Source organism: Sardina pilchardus, chromosome 3, assembly GCF_963854185.1.
Source record: "Sardina pilchardus chromosome 3, fSarPil1.1, whole genome shotgun sequence".
NCBI classification, from domain to species: Eukaryota; Metazoa; Chordata; class Actinopteri; order Clupeiformes; family Clupeidae; genus Sardina; species Sardina pilchardus.
The window spans coordinates 32,699,633-32,725,486 of NC_084996.1; the positions used below are offsets into that span (position 1 = coordinate 32,699,633).

Here is a 25,854-nt window from a genome sequence, read left to right on the forward strand (position 1 = left end):
TCCCAAGGAAAATTGTATTATACGCAAAATGCGAAAAAGCAAAAGTAACACATTTAAAGGTAACCAAAAGTAAAGTTGCTCTTGACATGGTTCAAAGAAACATAACTGGCACTTTGAATTCTGGTTCTATTGTTGCTAGTACATCAGCTCCTAAATGGCCTCGGACCACAACGTTACCAAGATGCTCAGCCTTGAATAGATGGAAGTGAGTGGAAGAATGCCTTGGCAGATGCAGTGGTTTGTCCAGGGCAACTTCCCTTTAAGTATTTTGTTTCCATACTTGTCTTCTTTCCCTATTCAACATTTACAAGGTCCAACACTCATGGTTGAGGGCCAACAGCCCCAAGTAATCCCAGGATCCAGTTGTTCAAAAAAATGTAACCTGATCAGAGCAGATTTGAAAATCCCATTTTTACAGTCCAGAATCAGGTAATCCATGTTTCTTTTCTGCCTGTTTTTCAAAGTAATTTAGGATTGGACCAACCTTGTCAGGATACATTTTTTTCAGGACTATGAAATCCGGATAGCCTGTGTTTCTAAATGGAATTACATATCACAACCTAGTCTAGTGGCTATGCAAGGAACAACAATTAGAATACAGTAGGTGGCCTGGGGTAGCTTTGATCGTATTATTTAAAGAGACCGAAAACACCACAATAGAACAATACAAAACCCCACTTCCACTGTCAGTTTCTTTTTAACAGTCAGATTTCTCATTTTATCCAAAACAAATAGATACAAACAATCATACTCCATCTCCTATTACTATTACATTTTGTGCCTGAAATCCACCTTTCTGTTGGGATCAGAGTAATTCTGACTTTCTGGATCAAATGTATTCCAATCCAACACAAACATTTTGAACAACACAAAATTAAGGTTTCATTCATATCAAAACCATGATTAGGTTATGTGATCCAATCCGATTGCAGGATCCTTTTTTCCTTTGAACAACCCATTTTCAATATTTGATCCAATCCGATAGCCGGAAGACCAGATTACTTTTGAACAACTGGGCCCAGGTGTGATCACCTCTCTCTAGTTTGTAATTTTGTTATCAGCAAATTGCATTGCATTTCTCAATTTGTTTCCAAATACAGACATCAAAAATGTAAATGTTTGAAATATATTTAGTATTTTCACTGGGCAGGTTGAAAAACTCTGTAACGTCCTTTGGCAGCATGTGGTAGGTAATATTTTATGGACCTACCCAGAGACAGGACACCTGATGGAATGGCAATGACAAAACTGCCTTTTGTTATCAATGAGACACCGATTGTTCTAGGGGATTTAATTTGACAGACATCCACAGCAGTAAGACATGCCCAGCCAGAATGATCATTCACTTTCATTACCTCAAAATTCACAGATCATTTCTCTGCCATGAATTTTGGAAAAACATCAAGGAGTATTGAAGTTATAGAGTTAGGTTATAATCCTGACTTGCAAAGAACAACATTTGAAATGTTTTTAGAATAATAACTAGTTCACCCAACAGTTTTTCCCACTACAAATACTGAATAGAAAATGTACACATAGCTGCAACTCTTTCAATTTTCGTTTTTATTCACATCAATATATATTTACCCTTTCTTGCAATATTATTCTTCTCACTTGTGAAAATATTAAATCAAATTGTAGACAGTTCATAACAGTAGTGTCTAGGAGAGGAGAGTGAGGTGTATGTAACTAATATCAGGTATTCAGGCATATATTCCAATGTCAATCCTTCGCCTGTGTTTAATGAAACCCAACACTGAACTCCACTCCATCCAGGATAGAAATTCACAGAACTGAATGACTTTCTCTCCTTTCAGGTAACATTTCAAAGAAAGCCACAATACTGACAGTGCTTGCTCACATCAGTGCTCAAAGGCTTCTCTCTCTAATTTTTCATTCCCTTTTCACATCCATTCTTCTCATTCTGTCTCTTCCTTCAGTTTCTTCTGTAGCGGTTTTTTGGCTTTTCCCCACACCCTGTGGCCTCGCAAGAAGGAGCGAATATGGGGGTTTTGCCAGAGGTGATGCTGCTTAGGAGGCCTGGAAGGTCAGCTGTGATGGCCCTTTCAATCTTTTCCAGCAGGCAGCCACCCATGTAGGAACATTGCGCTGTGAGTGGCTTGAAACTAGTCACTGGGTTGATGCCAAAGAAATCACGGTAGGCATCACGGTTGGGCAAATCAAACTTGCTAACGTTTGTTTTGGCCAGGATGGACTTAAAGATATAAAATTTGTCAGGGTCATCTACAATCTCTTTGAAAACAAGTTCAGGATCACTGAAAAAGCTCATTTTGTCTTTGAAGGTCTGGACATAGCGGTCTACTAGCAGGCCATGAATGCGAACACGGATACCATGCTGACGGATGAAGGCTATCTTGTTCTCTAGACGGTTCTCAATCACCTGGTTAAGGTCCTCCAGGAGAGATATCTCCTCACGCTTGAACAGTTCTCTACTTGTGTCAGGGGCATAGTCATAGGGCCAGAAAGAGCTGACGTAGACACGTGGTGGTTCAGTTACATTGATAAGGGGGGCTAAGCTCCAGAACAGGGCACCATAGACACGCATTAGGTCCTGGGTAGCCAAGTTGTCCGCTTTGTTCAGGATGATGCGTATTTGGGATTCACGCCCCTTCAGTTGGCGGAAGAGCATTTCCAGCTCCAGACCCACATCCAGCTTAGTTGGATCAAATACCACGAAGATCAAGTCAGCACGGTCAATGAACCACTGGCACACATCATTAAAGGGGTAGCCTGTGAAGGGGAGACAAGGCAATACCATTACACTCCAGTCAAATGGTATGTGCTGTAATAACAGTACATGTGATGTTTCTAACTTCTATGTCATAGGAATAAATAAGATACTCTATAGTTGCATCGAAAATACTACTGTTGTGATTCTTGTCCTGACCAAGGCCCACTTGTAATTCTTAAATATTTTACTCATGTGAACAGGAATGTACAGTATTCTTGCTATGTGTTTTTGTATGTATGTGTGCTTTGTATGTATGTGTGCTTTTCTTTGGGTCTGATTTGAAGATAAATATTACGCCATAGGCTTAGCAATACAATCACCTCTCTCCTGCTGCTTGCGGTTTTCAATAATGCCAGGTGTGTCGACAAAGGTGACCCTCTCAAGTAGCTTGTGGGGCATCTCAATACCAATAAGCTTCTCCAAGAAGTTCTGTCCAAACTTCTCCAGGGGTGAGAAAGAGCGAGAACTGTCAGCAGCCATAACAATGCCCTCAACAGAGCGTATCTTCTCTCCATGCATTATCACTGTAAATTCTGAGGTAGTGGGTTCAGCACCTAGGACATAATACAAAGACAAACAAAAAATATAAGATAAAGGGGTTTATCATGTATAATCATAAACTCCAATAAATCATTTGGCTTCACACAAATGGCAACTATTTTTCAGTTAGATGTCGATTTAAGTGTTCATTAAATGCACATCCATACCACTGCATCTCAGTATGCCTGATTTATTAGCTACTACAACGCATACAGTATACTAAGCTTTTAGGATGAATCTGTAAAATGCATTCTCATGTTTTGCCAAGAACATGTTCCTGAATCCTGAGCGTTGAGAAAGAGGACATTATATGGAGTTGAATCAATGCCATTAATATAATCATTCCACAGCTTGTGGAAAGATGGTTTTATAGCAGTAGAAATACTTAAATGTAATTTGCACAACACTTGTCTTTACAGACACAAATTCTGCCCTTCCTACTTTCTTGTGCAATGCTGAAGTTACAAGCTTGCATCACTGAAGATACAAGTCTCAAGTTACAAGTATAAAATGTTAGCGGGTAAAAGTTAGTAGCAGGTTTGATATTCGCTGGATATTCGTTTTTGAAAGACATTTTCTCATTCTGATTGCTGTAGTAGTTGCCAATGGCTGCTATTTACTACAGGTAAGGTTTTGCTGATATCTGCCATTATGGTGAAACAGTATGCATTTAGATGTTTAAAATATTCAACATAAATCAACAAAAAGCTATTTTCTCATTCTAATTGCTGTAGTAGTTGACAATGGTAGTCTGCCACTTACCACAGGTAAGGTTTTGCTGACATCTCCCATTATGGTGAAACAGTATGCATTTAAATGAGCTATGTGGCAAAATGTGCAAAGATACCTGACATAAACATTGTCTATATCAAGGGCAATGACTGGCTTAGGAATAAAGTATATCAAAATAAAGGTCTGACATGGTCTAGGCAATTAAAAAAAAAAAAAAAAAACATAACCATAAACTCCCACAACGAACCCAGAACGGTCCTGACCCATAGAGTGAGAGTGTTAGAGTGAGATGGGCTTTGCTGAATGGTGTTTGGCAGAGCGGTAGATAAAACAGAGTGGCGACACTCCCATAGACCTCCATAGGAAAAAATGGCAGCGCTTTTTCCAGGCTATTTCCTCGTTATGGGGCTTTTGGAACTGTTTACAGCCAATCTCTTGGTCAGTAGTCATTGAGTTAATTGATTACACCTTCCAGCATCAGAAGTACATCCCACCCTCCTGCGATTCAGCCATTCAGCACAGGTTTTTTTGGAACTGTTGATCGTGGCGGCAACATCAAAGAGTGTCGCAACTCTCTCTATCTATGGCTCTGGTGTTTGGTAAATGGACCAAAATGTATACTTGACTTGAGCCTTGACTCTTCAGTGTTGCAAGTTTATACCTTCAGCGTCACACAGAAGGTGTGAAGAGATTAAATGGAAAATGGACATATATTTGCAAATGATATTAACATGACCAAAACTTTTTCACACATTTATTTTTACAGCTATAAAACCTATTTACACATGGGTAAGTCTGCACATTTTATTTTCACACAAGCACAATATATTTTTACAATTACAAAACATTGTTCCACTAGCTCGAAAGATGAATGGCCTTGATTTAACTCCTACTAGTGGAAAACAAGGAAGAGAGTACCTGTATAGAGCTGGTAAGGAGAGTCCTGTAGGCCTAGCAGATAGTTGATCATAGAGGATTTGCCTACACTCCACGGACCCAGAAACAGCACCATGGGTTTGGAAGTGATTTCTCCATCTGTAGAAATAGGGCACAAACAAAGTCATTGTTATGTTTCTGTCGCTCTTGTAAAATAAATTCAGAATGCTGGACTACTGCATGAATCGTCTTCTGAAAAGCATAATAAGGTACAATATACAGGTCCTTCTCAATAGCATTATTTTCTGTAATGTACTGATAAACATTAGACTTTCATATATTTTAGATTCATTGCACACAACTGAAGTAGTTCAAGCCTTTTATTGTTTTAATATTGATGATTTTGGCAAAAAAATAATGAAAAAACAAAAATCTATCTAAAAAAATTAGCATATTTCATCCGACCAATAAAAGAAAAGTGTTTTTAATACAAAAAAAGTCAACCTTCAAATAATTATGTTCAGTTATGCACTCAATACTTGGTCGGGAATCCTTTTGCAGAAATGACTGCTTCAATGCGGCATGGCATGGAGGCAATCAGCCTGTGGCATCTTGTAAACAAGTCGCGATAAGCCAACTGACGAGCACGAACGAACAGGAAGGACAGGGGAACATATTGCAAAAGTAATTCCATAGGAAATATATAGTTATACTGTCTACATGAGCATGATGAGCAACAAAGCTCAAAATGTTTGGAATATGTCCCCCTGTCTTTCCTGTTCGTTTGTGCTCGTCAGTCGACTTATCGCGACTTCACCACAAGATGGCGCCCAGCGGAGAGATTCTATGAAGGTACTGCTTGAATAAACAGTATTTTTAATAAACTTCCTGTGCACTTCCAAAGTTCTAAGTATCTTGTTTTAAATGTCAGGACCCTCAGAAGTCTACCGATACAGTGTGGAGTTACTTGGAACCGTTTAAATGGTTTAAAAATAGCGATTTAGCTGCATAGGGTACGTGATGCCCAATCTAATAGATTCAAGCCTACTGCAAGCACGGCTGAAAACGGCGGAGTTCGGAATCCTAGGGGGTGAGCGAAGGTGCCTCTTCAACACGTGTCAGTCCCAGTGGTTTTGGCACTGTGTGCCAGGTCATGCTGAAAAAATAAATCTTAATTTCCATAAAGCTTTTCAGCAGATGGAAGCATGAAGTGCTCCAAAATCTCCTGATAACTAGCTGCATTGACCCTGCCCTTGATAAAACACAGTGGACCAACACCAGCAGCTGACATGGCACCCCAGACCATCACTGACTGTGGGTACTTGACACTGGACTTCAGGCATTTTGGCATTTCCTTCTCCCCAGTCTTCCTCCAGACTCTGGCACCTTGATTTCCAAATGACAAGCAAAATTTGCTTTACTTTGGACCACTGAGCAACAGCCCAGTGCTGCTTCTCTGTAGCCCAGGTCAGGCGCTTCTGCCGCTGTTTCTGGTTCAAAAGTGGCTTGACCTGGGGAATGCAGCACCTGTAGCCCATTTCCTGCACACGCCTGTGCACGGTGGCTCTGGATGTTTCTACTCCAGACTCAGTCCACTGCTTCCGCAGGTCCCCCAAGGTCTGGAATCGGGCCTTCTCCACAATCTTCCTCAGAGTCCGGTCACCTCTTCTCGTTGTGCAGCGTTTCCTGACACACTTTTTCTTTCCCACAGACTTCCCACTGAGGTGCCTTGATACAGAACTCTGGGAACAGCCTATTCGTTCAGAAATTTCTTTCTGTGCCATATCCTCTTGCTTGAGGGTGTCAGTTGCTGCGTTTACATGAGAGCTTTAATTCCGAATAAAACCAAGTTAAATCGGAATAAAAGTTAATTCCGCTTTAAAAGAGACCATGTAAACGCTTATTCCGCTTGAAAATGATTATTCCGAATTAAACTTAATTCCGATTTAAGTGGTTGGTTTATTCCGATGTTAAAGCGGAATTAACTCCCCTCCTTGATCATGTAAACCTTTATTCCGATTAAAAGTTTATTCCGTTTGTTTGGCGCATGCTCGTACAAGGAGGAAGAAGAAGCGCATGCTCGTTTCATGGTTAATTCGGCTCCGTCTTCTTCCCCCCTTCTCCGACAGTCTTCTCCTCCTCAGCTAGCAAACGTGAAGCTTGACAATATTCTCGAGCTGCTGGCTAAATAGTAGGCCTATTATCAGAGTTACTGTGAAACCCGTTTTCATTATGTTATTGTCCATGCTGTAACGTTAACCCGAGATGACAAAAAAGTTGCTAGCCAGCTAAAGTTTGTTTTCTTCTGGTAGACCTTATTAAGCTACGTTCATGCGCCGCCTGTCCAATCGGAACCCTTCCCGACCCCCAGACGTTCAGCAGAATACAATAAAGCGTAATTAACGTATGTTCCATGTAAACGCCAATTCGGAATTATTATTTCCATGTAAACTCGAAGGAGAATATTTTAATTCCGATCTATTTAATTCTGAATAAACTAATTCAGAATTAAAAACATCATGTAAACGTGGCCAATGATGGCCTTCTGGACAGCAGTCAGGTCGGCAGTCTTTGATTGCGGTTTGAGTAATGAACCAGGCTGGGAGTTTTTAAAAACCTCAGGAATCTTTTGCAGGTGTTTAGAGTTAATTCGTTGATTCAGATGATTAGGTTAATAGCTCGTTTAGCCTTTAAAAGGGTGGGTTTTGAACATTCTAACACAAGATTCCATTCCGCAACAATTCAAGGTTCTAAAATTCTATGTACAATTCAATGAACCCAGATATTCTTTAGAATGTTAATTTCCCAACATTCCAAACACACCGGTGTGACGGTACACTCTTAAGGGTTAGAGAACCTTTTCATGAAATGCTAATTTTTTTAGATAGGAATTTTGGGTTTTCATGAGCTGTATGCCATGTATTAAAACAATAAAATACCTGACATATTTCAGTTGGTGTGCAATGAATCTAAAATATATGAACATTTTATTTTTATCATTACATTATGGAAAATACAATCACAATGTGCAATTTTTTTTAGAAGGACCTGTATTACTGTCCAGTGCTTTGTCATGTGTATTCCTTCAAACCAATTATGTGACAAATAAAGCTTTAAAGGGATATTCCGCCACCGGAAATCTTAGTCGCTTTTAAACATTATGCTAGCAGGCGAGATGCTACTGGTCTAATCCGTTTCAATGATCTATGCTAGGCTGAAGCTAAAAGTTGTATCGCCAGACTCACAGAATGGCTGGATCAACGGGAAAAAGGTAAATATCAATTGTTTTGCTCGAGGGGAGGTGGAAAATGAGCTTATTTCCAAAAATGGCGGAAAATCCCTTTAAATGCACACTATGTCTACGTTTTTTAAGATGATGCCAGGTAGGAAGACAATTCTCAAAGTATAGATGGCATTCATTGAGATGTAATCAGAAATATGTACTGACATCACTTGTGCACATTTCTTGCGTGTATACAGTATCATTTTAAATGAATATTGAATACTTTACTGGTACAACTACATTTCACATAACAAATTGCACCACCTTGCACCTTGTTTTTTTCATAAAGCACAAAACACAAGGCAACACATAACAACCGCATATAGGCACAAATACAGACACACTCAAACAAGCACCAGGCATAGCTCAAATAATGGCAAAGGATTAGCAGCAGAGAAAAGAGTTATGGATTAGCTTCTCTTGTGATACAGCTACAGAGTGCCCCCCATATGTATGCCAGAGCACCTCACACATGCACATCAAGTTAAAGTAATGTGGAATCAATTCTTCAACATTTAAGTTTTACTTGGTGTAGGCCATGTAGAATCATGTTGTTCTATGTTGTACTGAGAGTGGTCTACTGTAGTTTGCTGTATAAAGGGCTAGAAGAAGGAGATATGAAATTCTCTATTCCTCTAGCTGGCGAAACCAGCACAGATCCAGCCACGGAGAGGATGCAAGTATGTTCTGCTAATAGTTCATAAATTTATAATATTTGCTTCCCTTTGCCCTAATGTGTGTCATCACATCTTTTTCCCTATTCTCATCACACACCACAGTCATACACAGTCTGCATAAAATAACACACAAAAAACAACATAAATACAGTATAGTCACAAACATACACAGCACCCTCCACATTTATTGGAACCCTGGTGAGGTTTTCATGATAAACACTTCCGAGTGTATAGTTTAGAGGAACAGAGAAACATGGCTGTCATTGCTGAAGTCTGACTTTAATAGTTTATGAAGTCATCTCTCTCTCACGAAGAAAACTGTCTTTTCATAATCTTGAAGAATACAAAGCAAGGGATTTCTGAGCATTCCTCTTTACATAATTTCTCCATATCATACAGATTTACAACGTCTTCCGATATTGTCCACTTTAGCTCACTGCCTATGAAGTTCAGATCAGGGGACTGAGATGGCCATGCAATAACCCATTTTGTGTTCATTAAAGCAGCAGTTAGCAAGGCTGGCAGATTGAAGGGACAACATTTCCAACATTTTGAATGTATACAACTCTCATGCCCCTCCCCACTACCACTGAGCACCTTCTCATCGAGTTTGTGCTTGTTAGTGACATGTGCATGAACTGTGATCGACAGTCAGGTCTGCCAATAATCATACAGCCTTGGGCTTACTGGACCAGAAGAGCCGGGAGAGATGGATTTTTGTAAAAACAAATAACGGGCTCTAGGTGGAGGTAGAAGCGAGTTTTTTCTAAAACCGACTGATTTAGGTTGTTGTGTCGGCATATACTGTCGGTTTTAGTGAATATGATCAAAAACATCTTGCCAACTGCAGCTTTAAACCATTTTTGTGCTGATCTGGACATATGTATTACCTCATTGATCTGGACATATGTATTACCTCATTGATCTCATGGCAGAGATTTCTGTTTAAAAACCTCAGGTATTTCATGGAGTTCACAGTACCATGCACCCTAGGCTCCCAGGGCCTTTGGAATAAAAACAACCCCACAACATCACAGCCTCTCCACGCTACTTATTGGTAGGCATGGAGTTCTTTTCAGTATAGTCATTCTTGTAAGTACGACGCACTTCAGTGTTTGTTGGCAAAAAGCTCCAATTCATCTGAACATAAAGCACAATAGCATTTAGTATAGGCTAATAACATTTAGCAAATCAAACCGTTTTGCAATTAAATGGCAATAAATGTTTTTTTGCTAACACACATGTAAATAACATAACATAAAGGTCACTTGGGGAGTTTTTGGAGACCTACTGGCCCCAAGATGCTAGATTTTTTTCTGATACTCTCCAATAGATTTTTAGCATCTCTCACCATCATCCTCACTGTGCATGGGTCAAGAAGGTCCTTGTCTAGGCATGTTTGTCACAGTTCCAGTTGATTGAACTTCTTAAATATTGTTTTGTTTTTTACTGTATAGCCATTTCCAAGCAAAGATAATTGGCAAAGATTGGCATTCATTGATTTAGAGGGGTCAGCACATGTTCCCCTTATTTTAATTGTGTATTCTTATGTATTTGTGATTTAAATTGTGTATTCTTGTGTCTTTCCTATGTTGAAAAATTAGTAAAGCATTTGCAGGAAGTCATGGATCACTGCTTGAAAGTTCATAGAAGTTGAATTTAAATGGAAAAGGGGTGCCAGGAGTGCCAATAATGATAGGGTTGCCAATAATTGTGGAATTATTTTGTTAAATTAGGTATTTTTTTCTTTGAAAATAAATGTGCATCCCTTCAAGTTTCCCTGTCAAAAGATGTTTTTTTCATACTCACTTTTTGCACTCAACTTTACAGGTGCCAATAAATGTAGAGGTATGCAAAGTTTCTCAGCAAAGAAGTCATATTTTTTGATCATTGAATACGGTATAAGCTCATGTATATGTTTGCTTTGTGTCTTGACTTCTTTTATTTGAATTAATGTATATAGTATTTAAATAATTTGCTAGCAGTAAACTAAACCAAAATGATGCACAAGTACAGGATAAGTGCTATATTGTGGGTTTTGCTCCCTTCTGAAAAAAAAACCAGCAAGAAACCAGCTTATGCTAGTAGCTGGTTTTAGCTGGTCTTTACTGGTTTTCTTCCAGCTATTTCTGGCGTAGCTGGTTAGTCCACCAGCTAGACATCCTGGCGTGACCATCTGAGGAAGCTGGTCATACTGGTGTGACCAGCCTGTCGTGTGGAATACAGCTGGTGTAAGATGGTCATGCTGGTGACCAGCCTGCCAAGCTTGACATTGTTGTTGTAAGATGGTCATGCTGGTTTACTAGAATGACCAACATTAAGCTGGCATGGCCAATAAAAACCAACAATGTAGACCAGCAACGACAATCAAAACCAGCTGAATTACCGTAAGCTGGGTAAACCAGCTGAAGGTATGGTTTTCGCTAGAGTTTTGCTGGTCTAGCTGGTCAACCATCATAGGGTGGTCAAACAAGCTAGTCAATCAGCAAACCACCTTAAGTTGGTCAAGCTGTTTTTTTCAGTAGGGCTGTCACATATAGGATGAGAATGACACTTGGATGAAAGTGACTCCCAAATCAGACCAAAAGAACATCGAAAGGCTATATTTTATGAAATATTGATAGCTGTGTGTGAGATGAGTTGGAACATGTTTTGGAATGGGTGAAGGGTCCACAGACTCAGTGGGCAATGCCATGCAGTTGGCGCAGACCTTGGTGACAGATAGTGGCTATTTTCCTTCAGTTAAATGTCCTGTGCTTGATACAGAGGAGTGGACAGCATGAAAAGGTCCCAGGATGGTCATGTCCAGTCAAATATTTGAAAGGAAATAAATACTATCTGAAACCAGGTTTGCATGCAATAGCCCTTTTCTACCCACCTGTGCATGAGTCCCCTAATGTTCGTCCGGGGTAGGCTGTTAGGGTTGGAGGGGAGATGTGAGGGAAGCAGATGAAGAGGAGAACACAGAAAGAGTCAGATAACAAAGAAAGAGAATGATGATAGAACTAGAGGAATGAAAGTTAGAAAGAAGAAAGAAAGAAAGAAGGAAAGAACAGTTCTGTAAAGGACAAGAGGGTTGTCAGTAATCTGAATTATGAGATTGGAGTGTAGGAAAGCAGAGGATGAAATAATGTGCCATTTCACCTATCTTATGATCATGCCATAATGCTACCAAACTCCCCTTCAAAAGAAAGCCTTAACTTCAAAAAGCCCCTGGCACTAAAAGAAAATCCAACAACTCAGAATGTCAACAAATGAATTGAAACAAATTGTGTAGTGAAATCATTTTATGAATATAGCTGAATGCTTTACCAGATTTAAATAATCAGTGTTTTGTAGTAGTAGCCACAGGTCTGTGTTATCAAGGTAAATTCTTCTTAAACGCACACGCACACACACACACACACACACACACACACACACACACACACACACACACACACACACACACACACACACACACACACACACACACACACAAATAGGCTATACCTGCATACATTCACACCTACATACAGTACATAGAAATACACAAATCAATATGTAGATCTATACATCTATGGTAATTCTGCCCCTAATTACTCGCCTCCGCCTGCATCCTACACACACAAACAAATGTTGTGGCTCCCTCGTCTCAATCATGTCCTTCTGCGACACAAGAGATGATGTGGATGATCACATGCATAAATCTTTGTCTCTTAACAGAGCCAGGAGTATCAATAATCAGTGTTAGTGTAATAAAGGGCTTGATGTCTACCTAAACATTTGGTGGGAGTGTGCAGGTTTGTTAAATGATTTTGAAGGAATGTGCACAGCAGTTTGCCAGTCTCCTTTTCAGGTATTCTACCTACAGTACGATTTAGCCAGACCATTACATTCATGTGCCAGGAAATAAGTGAAGTAATACTCAAAGCACTGACTATAAAAGCCAATGTGTGTGTGGTCCTCACAACTGACCAAATGAAAGGCTTGTGCAACATATATTTTACTGTACAAAAAAAGGATGGCAATCTCAGACTTGTGGTATTTGAACAGGTCTCTGAGAGATCTTTTATTTCATGAGGCAGATTATCTGCACTGTACAGAGGAACATTTGCTGGTGGCAATTCATGTAAGGCTGATACCACTTCATGTAAGGCAAACACTTGACAATTCAATTATTTAATTCACGGAGCCTGATTCAATTGTGTGCTCTGTGTTATCATTATTGGAAGACACACAGATGATAAGGAGATAAAAAAAATCACCATGTTTGGTTTTGTAGTGGAGAATCATGCTGTGTCCATGCCATGCAAAGTAAAAGAGACACTGTGTCTCACTGTATGATGCACATGAGAACATGCCAGACTGAAAATCAAGATGTGTGTGTTTAATATGATGAAATCGCTGGACAACGTTCAAGAGAAGAAATACTGCTTGAATAGGTCACCCATATTGATGTAAAATTAAGCCATTTCAGCTAAAGAACATTCACAAAATGTGTGGAAACAATTCCATTAGAAGGGCATTTTTGGATTTTAAAGTAGACAGTAGGATGTTCATCTCAGAACTCAGTAGTGTTACTAGAGCACCTTCACCCTAACTCAGAGGATACGTTTTTTGACCGGACAAAATTCCCATTAATATTGCAGAATACCGGACATACAGAAAATCTACTGGACGTTTGTTTTAAATAGCCATATAATTGCCTATAGCCTACATTGCAAACTGTCATAGGCTGTAGCCAACATAATGCTACACAAACACAGCAGTGGAGAATTGACTAATCCCAAACCCCGCCTCCCATTGCTACTATTGTTGCTAGGTCAGTCAAACAGTACCGGAGCTGGCTTAGAACTTCAATGGGAGCTGTCAGCATGTCTGGACAAATGAACACTCAGAGCTACAGTATTTTGGGTATTTAAGGATCTGATTTCATTTAATATCAGTCTCAGGACTTCATCTCATAGAAGGATGTGTTTAAAATTAAAATCAAGTTTGTCAACCAACAAAACTAATTTTGGTATTGTGGATAGGGAGGGTCCCTACATACAAACTTAAGTATTGTAAACTTTTAAAGTGTACAGAGAGGTTATAACAAGGTCTGTTTCTGAAGGCAGCGCATTGCCTTACTTCATGTTCTGGTAGCAACTTCTCCCAGCGTTGTGCAGATCTGGCTGAACATGATGCACCTTGTATTGTAAGATTCAGCCACCTCACCTTATAGGCCTACACTTAACCAGGAGAATCAGAATCTATTCTGCCAATGTCTTGTTTTGTACTTAATTGCATTTTTGGCCGTTTTAATCACATTATTATGAAAATTAAATGTATGCTATTTTGCACAATAAAATCTGATTCATAATAAACAGGCTAAATATAATAAAGAATGGCAACGTGAGTTAGATCATTATATTCTTAGTTCTGTCAGGTCCATACGTCAAGAACAACACAGACTATAAATATCTTAGGCAATTTAAATGAATATACTACGAATTAAATTTGGCGGTATGGCTCTGTTCAGAGGAGTACCCAGACCTTTCATGAGCACCATGAAAGAGCAGAGAGTCTGGGGACAGCAGCAGTATTAGGGGGCGCTCACACAGTTTAAGACTGAGCAAGCTAACTATTCCCCCATATGAACAGAGCGGCAACAATGACATAAATCCTATGCCATGTTATACACGACAGGGTGGAGCAGGGGAGGAGGTGGGTTGCAAAAAGCGAGCAGCAAGCAGTTAGGAACAACTAAGCAGCTTTAAATAAGGCGCCCTGTTTGGATGTAGCCATTTAGAAGCGAGGGGAGTTGACCAGCTGATGTGCTGACGCCCACAGCGGTTAGCAGCGTCATGACTACTTGCCTGCCAGAACTGACGCTGACGCTCAATTTGTGATTTCCTTGTATGTCATACTGTGAGAAGTACAGTAGGTTACCTGTTACAACGCTCTTAGCCATTAAGAGCCATTACTCTGGATCATTCGTAGATCTACGAGTTTTTTCACAACATTCTTAAGCAATGATGGTTTTGAGAAACAGTCCACAAATCTTAAGACGTTCGTAAGAGGGACTTTACGATGCTATCGGGAAACCGGGCCCAGGTCGGGACGAATGAAACATAAGCCTACAGTATCTCCCGAATTTTGTTTGCCACATTTGACAACAGTCAGCTTACATTTCAAATCATGGTAGTAAGCTTGAAAGAAACACATTTTGAAAAAAAGAAGAATGTTTGTGAACCTTTTTGTTTTGTTGTCAGCATAAGGTTATAGGCTTACTGTCGGCCTATCCTTGTCATGTCAAGATATATTTTGTGTATAGTGCGCAAATTTAAAACATAAACGAATAAATTAAATGAAAACTTTGGTTTTCACTGCCGGAGTCTACAGTATATTAGTGCCATCTAATCAGAACTTAAGCGTGCGCAATCTGCATTATAGAACTAACTTAAACAGATGAAATACTCAATGATTTTCACATTTACAGTAGGACTTTATCACTTTCAAGCCATGGCCTTTTGAAATTTGTATGCAAAAATCCAAAAATGTTTTTTAAACCCTGGCAGTTAGAGGGTTAATGAAGCAGGCTGAGATTTGATAAACGGGTCCATACCACACATAATAAGCCGTATTGCATATGATAAGCAGATCTGGCCCACGTACTTGGAGTATCATACAGAGCTGGGCCAGTCTTAGCCTCTACTGGCACCAGGTCCGTCAATCGCATCCAGACCAACTTGTGCGTTTGGATGCCGGAGCGGGTCCATAATAGACCTCTGAAGTTCGCCTACAAAAAGGATCCAAAGCTGCCATCTTTGCCCATATAAGGAGATCCGGGAGTTAATTGAAGCTAACTGCCTATGGCAAGTTGCATTGTAAATTAGCTAGTTACTGAAGTCATCATCAAAGTGTGATAATTGAAAATCCCTGTGTTATTTTCCCATAGAAAAAATCTCAAGATACCAGATCTCCTTATTTGGGCAAAGATGGTAGCTTTTTTGTAGGCGAACTTCAGAGGTCTATGCAGATCTATGCTGGATGTTGTGGTGGGTGTGGTCCAATTCCGGTGTATTTCCCAGTGTATTTTTGCTATCTAGATGTTGTGTAGAGATACTTTACAGAGTGGTGTTGTCATTCAAAGAAGAATTGATATAAGCTTCTGATTGTATGAAAAGAAAGCTGATTAGCATTCCCACTGGAGAAACCAATGCAAAGTGTGATGTGTGTCACTTGTGCATGGGCACACTCTGACAACAGATTCCTTGCTTCATGGCAGGAGGGGCATTTACATAGGCAATGTAGTGAGCAGTGTGTGGACAGGTGCACGGAGATACCTCCACCTCATTGCCCTGGAATGTACAGTGTTTTTCACTCCCGAGGGGCTCGCATGTTCAAGTGAGGATATACAATATGGCCATGGTGACTTATTTCAACCATCAAGGGGGACTGAACTCAGTCCCTCTGTGTTATCTGATTTGGAGACTGTTGTGTGGTCAAAACACACTTCCTGTTGTTACAGATGGGTCTTCTGCCTGACAGAATTAGACCACGGATCTATCTCTCCAGGGGGCGCCCAATAGCCAAAGACTGCTTACACCAGAAGGTGGTGGGACCGTTTTGTAGCCTGTTGAAAGACTGATTTATGCTTCTGCGTTGACTCCACACTATAACTATGCCTTCATGCCGGTATGAAACATTCAAAATTCTGTCGCCTGTGTCTGTGTTGCTCACCAAACTTAACCACAACTGCTCACAATGTAGGCTACTACTTCCTGGCGAAGTACTTATTTCAAAATATTATTGACAAATACACACTTTAGAAATGGATAACCTCGTCATTGTAACCAAAATATGTCCGGGTTAAATTGCAAAGCTGATGACCGTGAACTAGCATGTTGTTACTCCCCATAGTAGGCTGTTTGAAACACCGGCTATCAACACACAGGACAAGTTGACCAATCACAGTCTTTGCTGTCTGCATCGCCCCGACGCAAGGTTACACGCAGAAGCATAACAAGGCCTTAAGACCGCACAGGAGGACATGCTTGCATAGAGAGAGCATGGACATGGACATGCTGGTCATTGAATGGTTCACACACTCTTCCAAATGGTCAATTTGTGATTCAAGGTGATTCAGCTATGTTTGGGCATTGTGAGCACACCAGAGATACACTTATCCCATATGTCTTGTGAAAAGATACATTCTTACAGGTTACATTCTTACAGACTGGCTCAACCTTTAATTGTAACCTATGTTATAATGTGATGGTTCCATTACAGATTTGCACAGTATAGGTTCCAACATTCCCATTTCAACCTAGCCTTTCATACTTTGAGAAGCAATACTGTGAAAAAGACCGAGGGCTGGTAAATAGATTATCAGTTCAGAAAAAAACATGCTCAACTATAACACTATGCAACTATGAATCCTATAGACCATATATACTTAAAATATGTATGTGTGCTCCTGTGAGGATATGCATTTGTTAGGCATGGTTGTGCTGAATCATTTAGAAATTCAGAACCAATCAGCACCAAAGATAATCCAACTGCACGTGCATTTCACCCAATCAGGTCATAGTGTACAACCAGGCAACTCCCCTACCTGAAATTTCATGTTGTCTTAATTCATTGTACTTGTAGGCTTGCTCCATCGGCTTTATGGACGAGTGATAGATCTTCCTCAGTTTCTGCAGAGCAGCTGAGAGAAGTAGACACAGAGGGTAAGAGGTACATTTCATAACACGAGTACAATGAGTAAATATGTTGGGAATAAAACCTTTAAATTCAGATTTGAGATTTAAATGTGTGTGTGTGTGTGTGTGTGTGTGTGTGTGTGTGTGTGTGTGTGTGTGTGTGTGTGTGTGTGTGTGTGTGTGTGTGTGTGTTGTAATTTGGTCAATGAGCATAGGTAATGTATAACCTACCTGCATAATCTCCAGACTTTTCTTCAGAGGCCAGTCTCAGAGTCTCTTCAATGTGAGAGCGATCCCTCAGAATAGACGAGAGGACGTCCTCTTCTTCCTCTACAAAAATGTTATCATGCCTGGTTAACAATATATCTTTCCGTGTAGGATATGAATAGGCATCATAAACAAACACAAATGTGTATGTTCTATTACAACTAAATATAATTGCAATATATTACATACGTATATTATATATATACATATACACACACACAGACACACACTCCTCATACATTACTGTTAGAGGAATAGGAGTACAGTAAAGCCTCATCTTGTTCCTAGCCAGCACGTGTTTTCTTACCCTTTGTGACTATAAATTTAGCTCTGATGCTATGTCTAGCTAAGTTTAATAGTCCTGCTCCAATCCCTGGACTGGCTGCAATCATCTACTCTTGGCATACCTGAAGGAAAAGGGAACTCAACTGGTTGGGTACTGAGGTATAGCTGAGCCATGATTTGTTCATTTCTTAATACTGATAACAACAGTGTTGATGTACACACTTCATGTGATCTTTTCAAAGACACACAGAGGGAAAAGGATGAGGGTTTACAAATGAGCTGCAAATATCTGACCTTATCATGGCAGTGCTTACTGGTTCCTGCCCTGATTAATTTTAGTGTTGTTTCAGTCATCTCCTATAAATAGGCAACCAAAGGGGGCTTCTGAAGATGCCATGGTTTCACAACACTGAGAATTGAATATGAGTGCAGGGGGACTCCCCAGTTTCATAACAACCCTTGCAGAATCTCTACCCTCACCCACAACTGCCACCAACACCCCCAAGCCTTAAGCCATCTAAATTTAGTCACTGATGAAGCTTATTGAGCTGCTCGGACTGTCCTTGTAGGCCAAAGAACAGGCATTACTTTATGACCACCACAGAGATACAGAGCTCAGGTTACACCACAGGGCTGACCCTTCATCTAAAATTAGGCACAGCTGGGTGATTGCAATGGCTCACACTTTCAGACTAAATGGACTACACCGCTCTTGTGGCACCGCAAAATCCATTGTGGCCTTTGTGCACTAGTGCTGTGTATTTGACAACTATAGGCCTAGTGCATTCAGAAAGTATTCAGTCACTTTTTCACATTTCATTATGTTGCGGCATTCTTAAGCTGAAATTAAGTCTTCCTTCACTGCTCTACTTTTAATACCCCATAATCACCAAGTTACATTACATTACATGTGGCTCTGTACCTGTATTCTGCTAAACACACTGTGCTTGTGACTTCATACACTCAGAAAACTCTTCATAGCAAGACAAAGCATAGTTTGTTGTCTTCTACTACTTAAAAAATAGTTTCAGAGCAAAATGTAGGTGGAATGTACATCAAAGCAGAAACACTGACATTGAACGTTACTGAGCAGTTGGATTATGATTGTGCCACAACATTTATCACAAATAAATGCACTTCAGTCTGCTATCTGAAAATTCACAAAGCAACACTTGTTGTAAAAAAGCAAGGACAAGGCCTTGAAGAAATCAGAAAGGGGAGTTAGTGTGAAGTATAGGATGTGCATCTCCTGTTGCTCTGGTGTCTCAAATCCTCAAAGCAAAATGTAGAAATATAAATACATGGTGACACTACTTCACTGTAGACATTGGCTAGCTCTGCCTTCTAGAAAGGCGGGGAAAGAATAAAGGCCACTCCATTTGCCAGCACCCTGGAATGCAATGCAACACCCTCACCCCAGCTCACCCATACCTCAACTTCCCTTCCCCCACCTCCCGCTATTAACTGGGGTGGGAGAGCCTGGTGACCTCTGTCTGTTGAGGGAAAATCTACCCAAGAACATTGCACAGTTCCAGCTGGAAGAACCCATGGCACATATCGAGGTCTCTGAATGTGCACATTGGAGACTGTCAATATCTTCTCCAGAAGATACCTTACTGTACAGCATTAGAGCAAGGTTATCAAGATTTTACCTATTCCATAAGAAACCATTTAAATCTAGATGTATGCAACACTTCCAATAAGCGCTATCTCAAAAGTGCTGACAAACCTTTAATGTCTTGATTAGAATTTGTCCTGTGTAACTTATTTGTCTGATTATCTTTCATATACATTTTAAGCACTAGTCCTTTTCAATCCATGCCTTTTCATAATAGAACGGAAAAGCAAACATCAAAGTATTTCAAATATAATCACATAATTTGACTCCAATATCTTTGTTTACAGAGACATTAAATAGAAAAATGCTTGCAAGTTTTGTTTAGTTTTTTACAGTCTTGTGGTAATAATCTGCAACATGATTGTTAATATAATTGGCTACTAGTTTATTCAAGGGTCCACTAGCAGTGGACAACGGTCGGTTATATACAGTATAATGAATGAATCAGTTGCATCAAACAGAACATCTGAAGGAAAAATTGAGGTAATACTAAAATCTCAAATATAAAAACGTTTGAAGGTGATCAATTCACTCTATGATGATCTGAAACTCCTCCCAAAGGCGTACCTCATTGTACCTCAACACAAAGTACACATACTGTAGTACACCCTACAACACCTGACTGTTGAAAGACATCACATTATTTTAGATGAATACCCAGTATAATATATTAGAGCATGATAGAAAAGCTCTAACATGGCTAAATACTGGACCTGTCTATCTAAAAATGTATGCACTAACTGCTTCAGACTACTTGCTTGCTATCACACCTTCACTCGCTTGAATTTGTTTCTCTATTTTGGATTGCACCTGGTGTTGTCAGTCAACTTGGTACCCTGAAATGAGAGATCATAGTAGACCCATCTATTCTTTGGCATGCACAAGATTCAAAATAGGAATGGCCTGACAAAGCCAGGAGAACTAAACATTTTTATCTGGAAAGCTGCCTATAGTAACTTTAACAAAAATGAGAAATGTTTCTCACATTGTAAGAATCCTATACTAATTTACCCTGAAACACATGAACACATAACAAATGAAATGACACTAAACTTTAGGGATCTTCATATCTTTTAGGGATCTTTACACTGCACTGAACTGCCTAACCTTGCCTACTTGTTTTATTTAGAAGATTCATTGTCATGGGTAAACGTCTGAGCAGTCATCTTACTCTGAATCATCTGCAATGGTCTCATTACCCATACAGAAATGAAACCCCCCCCATGATCTCCAAGTAACGAATCAAATCCTTCATTCCAATCTAGCTATGTTAAACATAGACATCCCGCATGAGATCCTCATGGGTAATAATGCTTGATCAAAGTTCCAAAAAAGTAGCAAAACAACCAGGCGAATTATTGGAGTCGCCAATGTTTCATGACATTGAAATAGGGCCACCTGCCAAAAAAGGTTGGGAACCCCTAGGGGAACACCACCGTTGTCAAGTAGAGAATGAATTCAATGATGCCCCAATGTCCAGAGAAGGTAAAACCTATTCAAGGGGATCAGAGCATTTTGCACTGGCAGCAATGTCATTGGCATGTTTGCATTTTTGCCATTTTCTCTCAGCAAAGTTCCTGTTCTACAGTACTTTACAAACATTGTTAGTAAGTCAAGGACGACAGGGTTTTGAATAATTACTGTAGGTCTTGTGGATATAAACTAGATGTAAGTTATTAGTTATAAGATGCTGGATTATTAAATTGTTCTCAGATGCTTTCTGCTAAATGTCTTAATTATTTCACCTTGAGTCTTTTATGCTTTCTGTATAAATCTTTATTTTTAAATGATGTTATGCTTCCCTTATAAGTTTTTATTTTGTTTTGGAAATTGAAACCTGATGTGTGTGATCCCTCAACATGCCGGAGAATTGCACTCATGGTGAGTAGTACTGGTTTGTTCCTTTTAAGTACTACGTTCTGCCCCTGGTTGGGCAAAGGGAGATTCAGGTGAGTAGGGCCCCTGTTTGGGGATAGTTTTTGTTGGGTGGTAGTCAGCGTCAGGGACAGCTGAGCTATCGGCCCTGGACATTAAGGTCTCCCCAGTAAGAAAGGAAATATTGTGTGCGCACACAGATGGGCCTACGTCAACGAATCTCCAAAGAGTGGCAACAGCTCTAGGTGTTTGAGAAGGATCACTATCACTGGTTTGCTAAATTAGACTCTGGCAAAGTCTATCTGTTAAAAACAGACCTGTCTTCTAGTTATTCCACCTTAAGTCTTTTATGTTAATTATTCTTTATTGCTTTCTTTTTATTTTTTTTATTCTATTATTATTATTACTATTATTATTATTATTATTATTACTCTTTGCTCATCTATGCTTTTATCTGCTATTACTGTTTGGTTTTTGTTTATGTAAAGCACATTGAATGACCCCTGTGTATGAAATGTGCTATATAAATAAACTTGACTTGACTTGACTTGACTTGATTAAAAAAAGAAAAAAAGGTAGATTTCTTGTTGGGTCTTGTCACAGGTTTGATTGCTGTGAGTCTTTTGGTTCATTGTCTTATTTTTTAAACTTTATTTTTTAAATACTAATGTATTATGCATAATAGTTATACTTTGGTCAATCTATTGTTTTGGTCAACTTTTTACCTTGTGTATGAGCAGACATGAAGCTGACCTGAGCCTCGCTTGAATACAAGGGCAGGATGCAGCTTACTTGAGTTAATGGAACAGCTTTAGCCCCAAGTGAAAGTCTACGCTAGTTCAAGCAGGCTTAAGTGCTGCCTTCATTAGCAACGTTGATGTTTACGTTGACGTAGATGTTGATGTAGCTAACAGTTTGTGCTGTGAAATATGCACCATTATAACTTGTGATGCATGTGTATTTAGGCTTAACAGCACAGAGCTGGCAAAAGGCCTAAGGTAACATGATAATGTAAAATCTTGCTGGGACAGACGCTCATGAGAGTTCTTGCTTGGTTTTATCACTTGATGTTATGCCATCCGACTGCATTCCAACCTATAGTCAACTTAAGCTTTGTGGATTTAAATATTCTCATAATGTGTTGTCTATTGCTGCTTTTGATACAGTAAGTTAGATTTTAAACCGGGTGGTGGGTTGGACATAAGTAGTGCCATCAAAATGCCCGTCCAGATTCCCCCATTCCACCTTGATGCTTTTACACTCGTGACAGAGCTAAATGTTTCGCCTCTACTGTGACCCTCCTTGGTGGTAAAATTGGCGGGCCATGTTGACCCACCCTTCTGCTCCCTTCTAGAGGTTGATTATCAAAAATGTGACGGGTCTTGCAAAGGTGTGTATAGCCCAAGTATGACGATTTTCCATTTTGTTTGTTTTGTTGTTCTCTCCACATTATAATAGATCATTATCATAGATCTATAATAGATCATAAAACTGTCATTAAAACTGTGGATCTTGTCACTGATTGGTTATTATTTTGTTTTCACCCAACATATCAGGCAGTGTTCTTCTGGAACTCAATACATAATTACAAACTTGTTTAACATCACAATTATAATACTTTCTCTCACACACACAGACACATGTCTGTTTGTGACATAGTTTACATTCCCCCCACTAAATCATGGCCAGTGTCTATTACCACTACATCAATTGACTTCACAGCATGATGAACAATCAAGCCTCTCATTTAGAATATGTAAACAGTTATTACCCAGTTGCCTGTTTCCATGTGTGTCTTTCACTAAAGTTAAAATTCTTGTGTTTGAGTCTGAACTGACATGGGATTTCATCTTTTATCCACATGCTTTGTTGACTTTGTCGCATTATACATCAAGTTGAATCTTATCTTTAACATACCCTATAACTGGTTCAGTTCAAATTATGTTGTTGTTACATGCAAATTGCTAACTATGGCAATCTGTCTATGACTATAATTAATGAGAAGAGAGCAGGAGTTGAGCACTAGAATTGACAACTCTACATAGCAAAGTGTCACAGCACTCAGCAGAATGTTGTGTAGGCTGGAGTTCTAGCCCTGCAGAAGATAATGCATGGCCCTATAAGGCCAGCAATGGGGAATGGAGAGCGATTGTGACAGTGCAGAGAGACAGCAGCTGTGGTGTGTGACTAAAGGGTGGGGTGTGGGGCACAGAGAGGAAGGGGATCTATAGAAGTTTGGTGTTTGGTTACATGACGCCTTCTAATCTTAGGCACCTGATGGCCACCTGGGCCAACATGGAGAAGGCTGTACAAGGACAAACAAGGGTAAAACCATCATTTGCTGTACCATGCTGGTCAGTAACTAACAGTAGAGTGGGCTTAAATGCCAGGGCTCAGGGTTCTTATATCAGCGTAGCTATCAGTGAAGAGTATAAGGCAAACATACTTAACAAACAAGAAGATATAATAGGAACAATAACTACAATAATGAACACACTATCATTGATCAGGTAACTACAAGGCAGTGGGAGGTGAGATAAAAGAAAGAGAGGGGATAAAGAAGGAAAGAGAGCAAAGAAGACAGGCACACTTCAGTCCCTCTCTTCTCTATGAGCCATGAGTTTCCATCAGCTGGTGCCATGCTTCAGAACAGCTGACACACTATCACAGCCAAAAGTACACACAACCATACAAGCCAGTGGTGTGAATGAGAATATGTACAAGCATTACAGATAGAGTTGTAAATGTACTCCTTTGAAATAAAATATGCCAGGAGAAGACAAAAAGATAATTATGAGCATACTGTCATGTTCCGAGAGTTGTCTCATTTTAAACTAATTTTTAAATAGACTTGTCTGGAACTATGAAAGAGGACTCTATCCTGTGCTGAATAGTATGACCATTTAAAACAGTGTGTCCCCACAGCCAACCATACAAACTTACAACTGTCAGTCAAAGTGTCACTATACAGGATTTAGGCGCTGTTATAGACAGAGAAATCAAGAGCATGTTTTCCATTCAGCTAACAGTATACTTCCAGAGTTTTCCACAGCATGTTGCAACATGAACATATGATATGTTGACCTTAACAGTGATCTCCCAGTTTAGCTGTTTGTCTGTCTTCATCTATTTTTCCTATGTATTTCTAAAGGCAAAAATCAAATATTTAATCTGAAGGCAAGCACACATGGTGATACTTTTTAAAATACATTTACAATGCTGTCCACCTCCCCATACCTGCCCCAAACAAGAGCATCAAGAAACTAGAAGAAAAGCTGATTTGTACCTGCTGTGATGAGGAGCAGCAGAGAGAGCATGCAGCAGATGGAGACTGTGGGCTTCATGGTGGCTGCCAGGAGAATGTTCAGAGCATTTTGCTCTTTATATACTGTTGGAAAAGGTGAGAGGTACCAACTAGAGGGGCGGGGCTGAGCTGAAAGTAGGAGGGCAAGGTCTGTCACAAGGGCGTGTGCCTCTGAGAGAAAGTTTATAGAAACAAATACTGTAACTGCACAGGGGAAAATGTTTTGGTCAACGAATATCAAAGTGGATATCTATGAGTAAGTAAGTAGGCCTATACAGCACCAAAGTCATCATACCCCTTTGAAATAGCTACTTTGTCTTGAAGCCTGAAATCAAAACCCATTTTTTAAAAAACAATTAGCTGTACAACATCAAAATAATAAACTAGAATAACAGGGTTGGAAAAGTCATCATACACCTAATTTAATACTTTTTAGAGCTTCCTTTTGCTGTCATTACCGCCATCAATCTGTTTGAATATGTCTATAAGCTTTGCACACCTAGCTATAGATTGGGGAATAGTTGCCCAATCTTCCATGCAGAATTATTCAAATTCAGTCAAATTCTGTGGGGAACGGTGATGGACTGACTTCAAGTCAATCCTCAGATTTTCTATAGGATTTAAGTCAGGGCTCTGACTTGGCCACTCAAGGACATTCATCTTCCTATCCTTAAGCCACTGCTTTGTTCTTTTGGCAGTATGTTTAGGATCACTCGTGTTGGAGAGCGAATGACCTGCCCATCCTCAGCTGTCTAGCAGAGGGATGCAGGTTTTCCTCAAGAATGTGGGTGTACTTGGCAGCATCCATTTCCCCTTCTATCCTGTCCAATTGCCCAGTCCCCGCTGAAGAGAAACATCCCCACTCCCCACAACATAATGTTGCCCCCACCATGCTTCACAGTATGGTGTGTTTTGCTTGGTGTTTGGTTAGCCCCTGGAGTTCAGTCCAAAAAGTTCAATCTTAGTCTCATTT

At 39.8% G+C, this 25,854-nt stretch overlaps 1 protein-coding gene across 2 annotated transcripts; it reads right to left on the reverse strand.

The window, feature by feature from the left end:
- Window positions 1–1,540: 1,540 nt before the first annotated feature.
- On the reverse strand, window positions 1,541–24,938 carry srl (sarcalumenin). Of its 2 annotated transcripts, XM_062532930.1 has the most exons (7): window positions 24,864–24,938; window positions 17,764–17,862; window positions 17,442–17,537; window positions 11,739–11,774; window positions 4,943–5,059; window positions 3,073–3,306; window positions 1,541–2,751 (listed from the first exon to the last, which is right to left on the reverse strand). In XM_062532930.1, exons 1-7 carry the CDS (start codon window positions 24,919–24,921, stop codon window positions 1,937–1,939), a joined length of 1,455 nt encoding a protein of 484 aa, XP_062388914.1. In that variant the 5' UTR covers window positions 24,922–24,938; the 3' UTR covers window positions 1,541–1,936. The 2 variants fall into 2 exon arrangements, with proteins under 2 accessions (XP_062388914.1, XP_062388915.1); XM_062532931.1 differs by lacking the exon at window positions 11,739–11,774.
- Window positions 24,939–25,854: the final 916 nt, after the last annotated feature.

Coding starts and splice junctions, on each gene's coding strand:
- srl (XM_062532930.1), bottom strand. CDS start 24,921: ATGAAGCCCACAGTCTCCATCTGCTGCATGCTCTCTCTGCTGCTCCTC. Junction 17,863..24,863: donor GCTGCTCCTCATCACAGCAG/GTACAAATCAGC, acceptor ACATTTTTGTAG/AGGAAGAAGAGGACGTCCTC. Junction 11,775..17,441: donor AAGACAACATGAAATTTCAG/GTAGGGGAGTTG, acceptor CAACCCTAACAG/CCTACCCCGGACGAACATTA.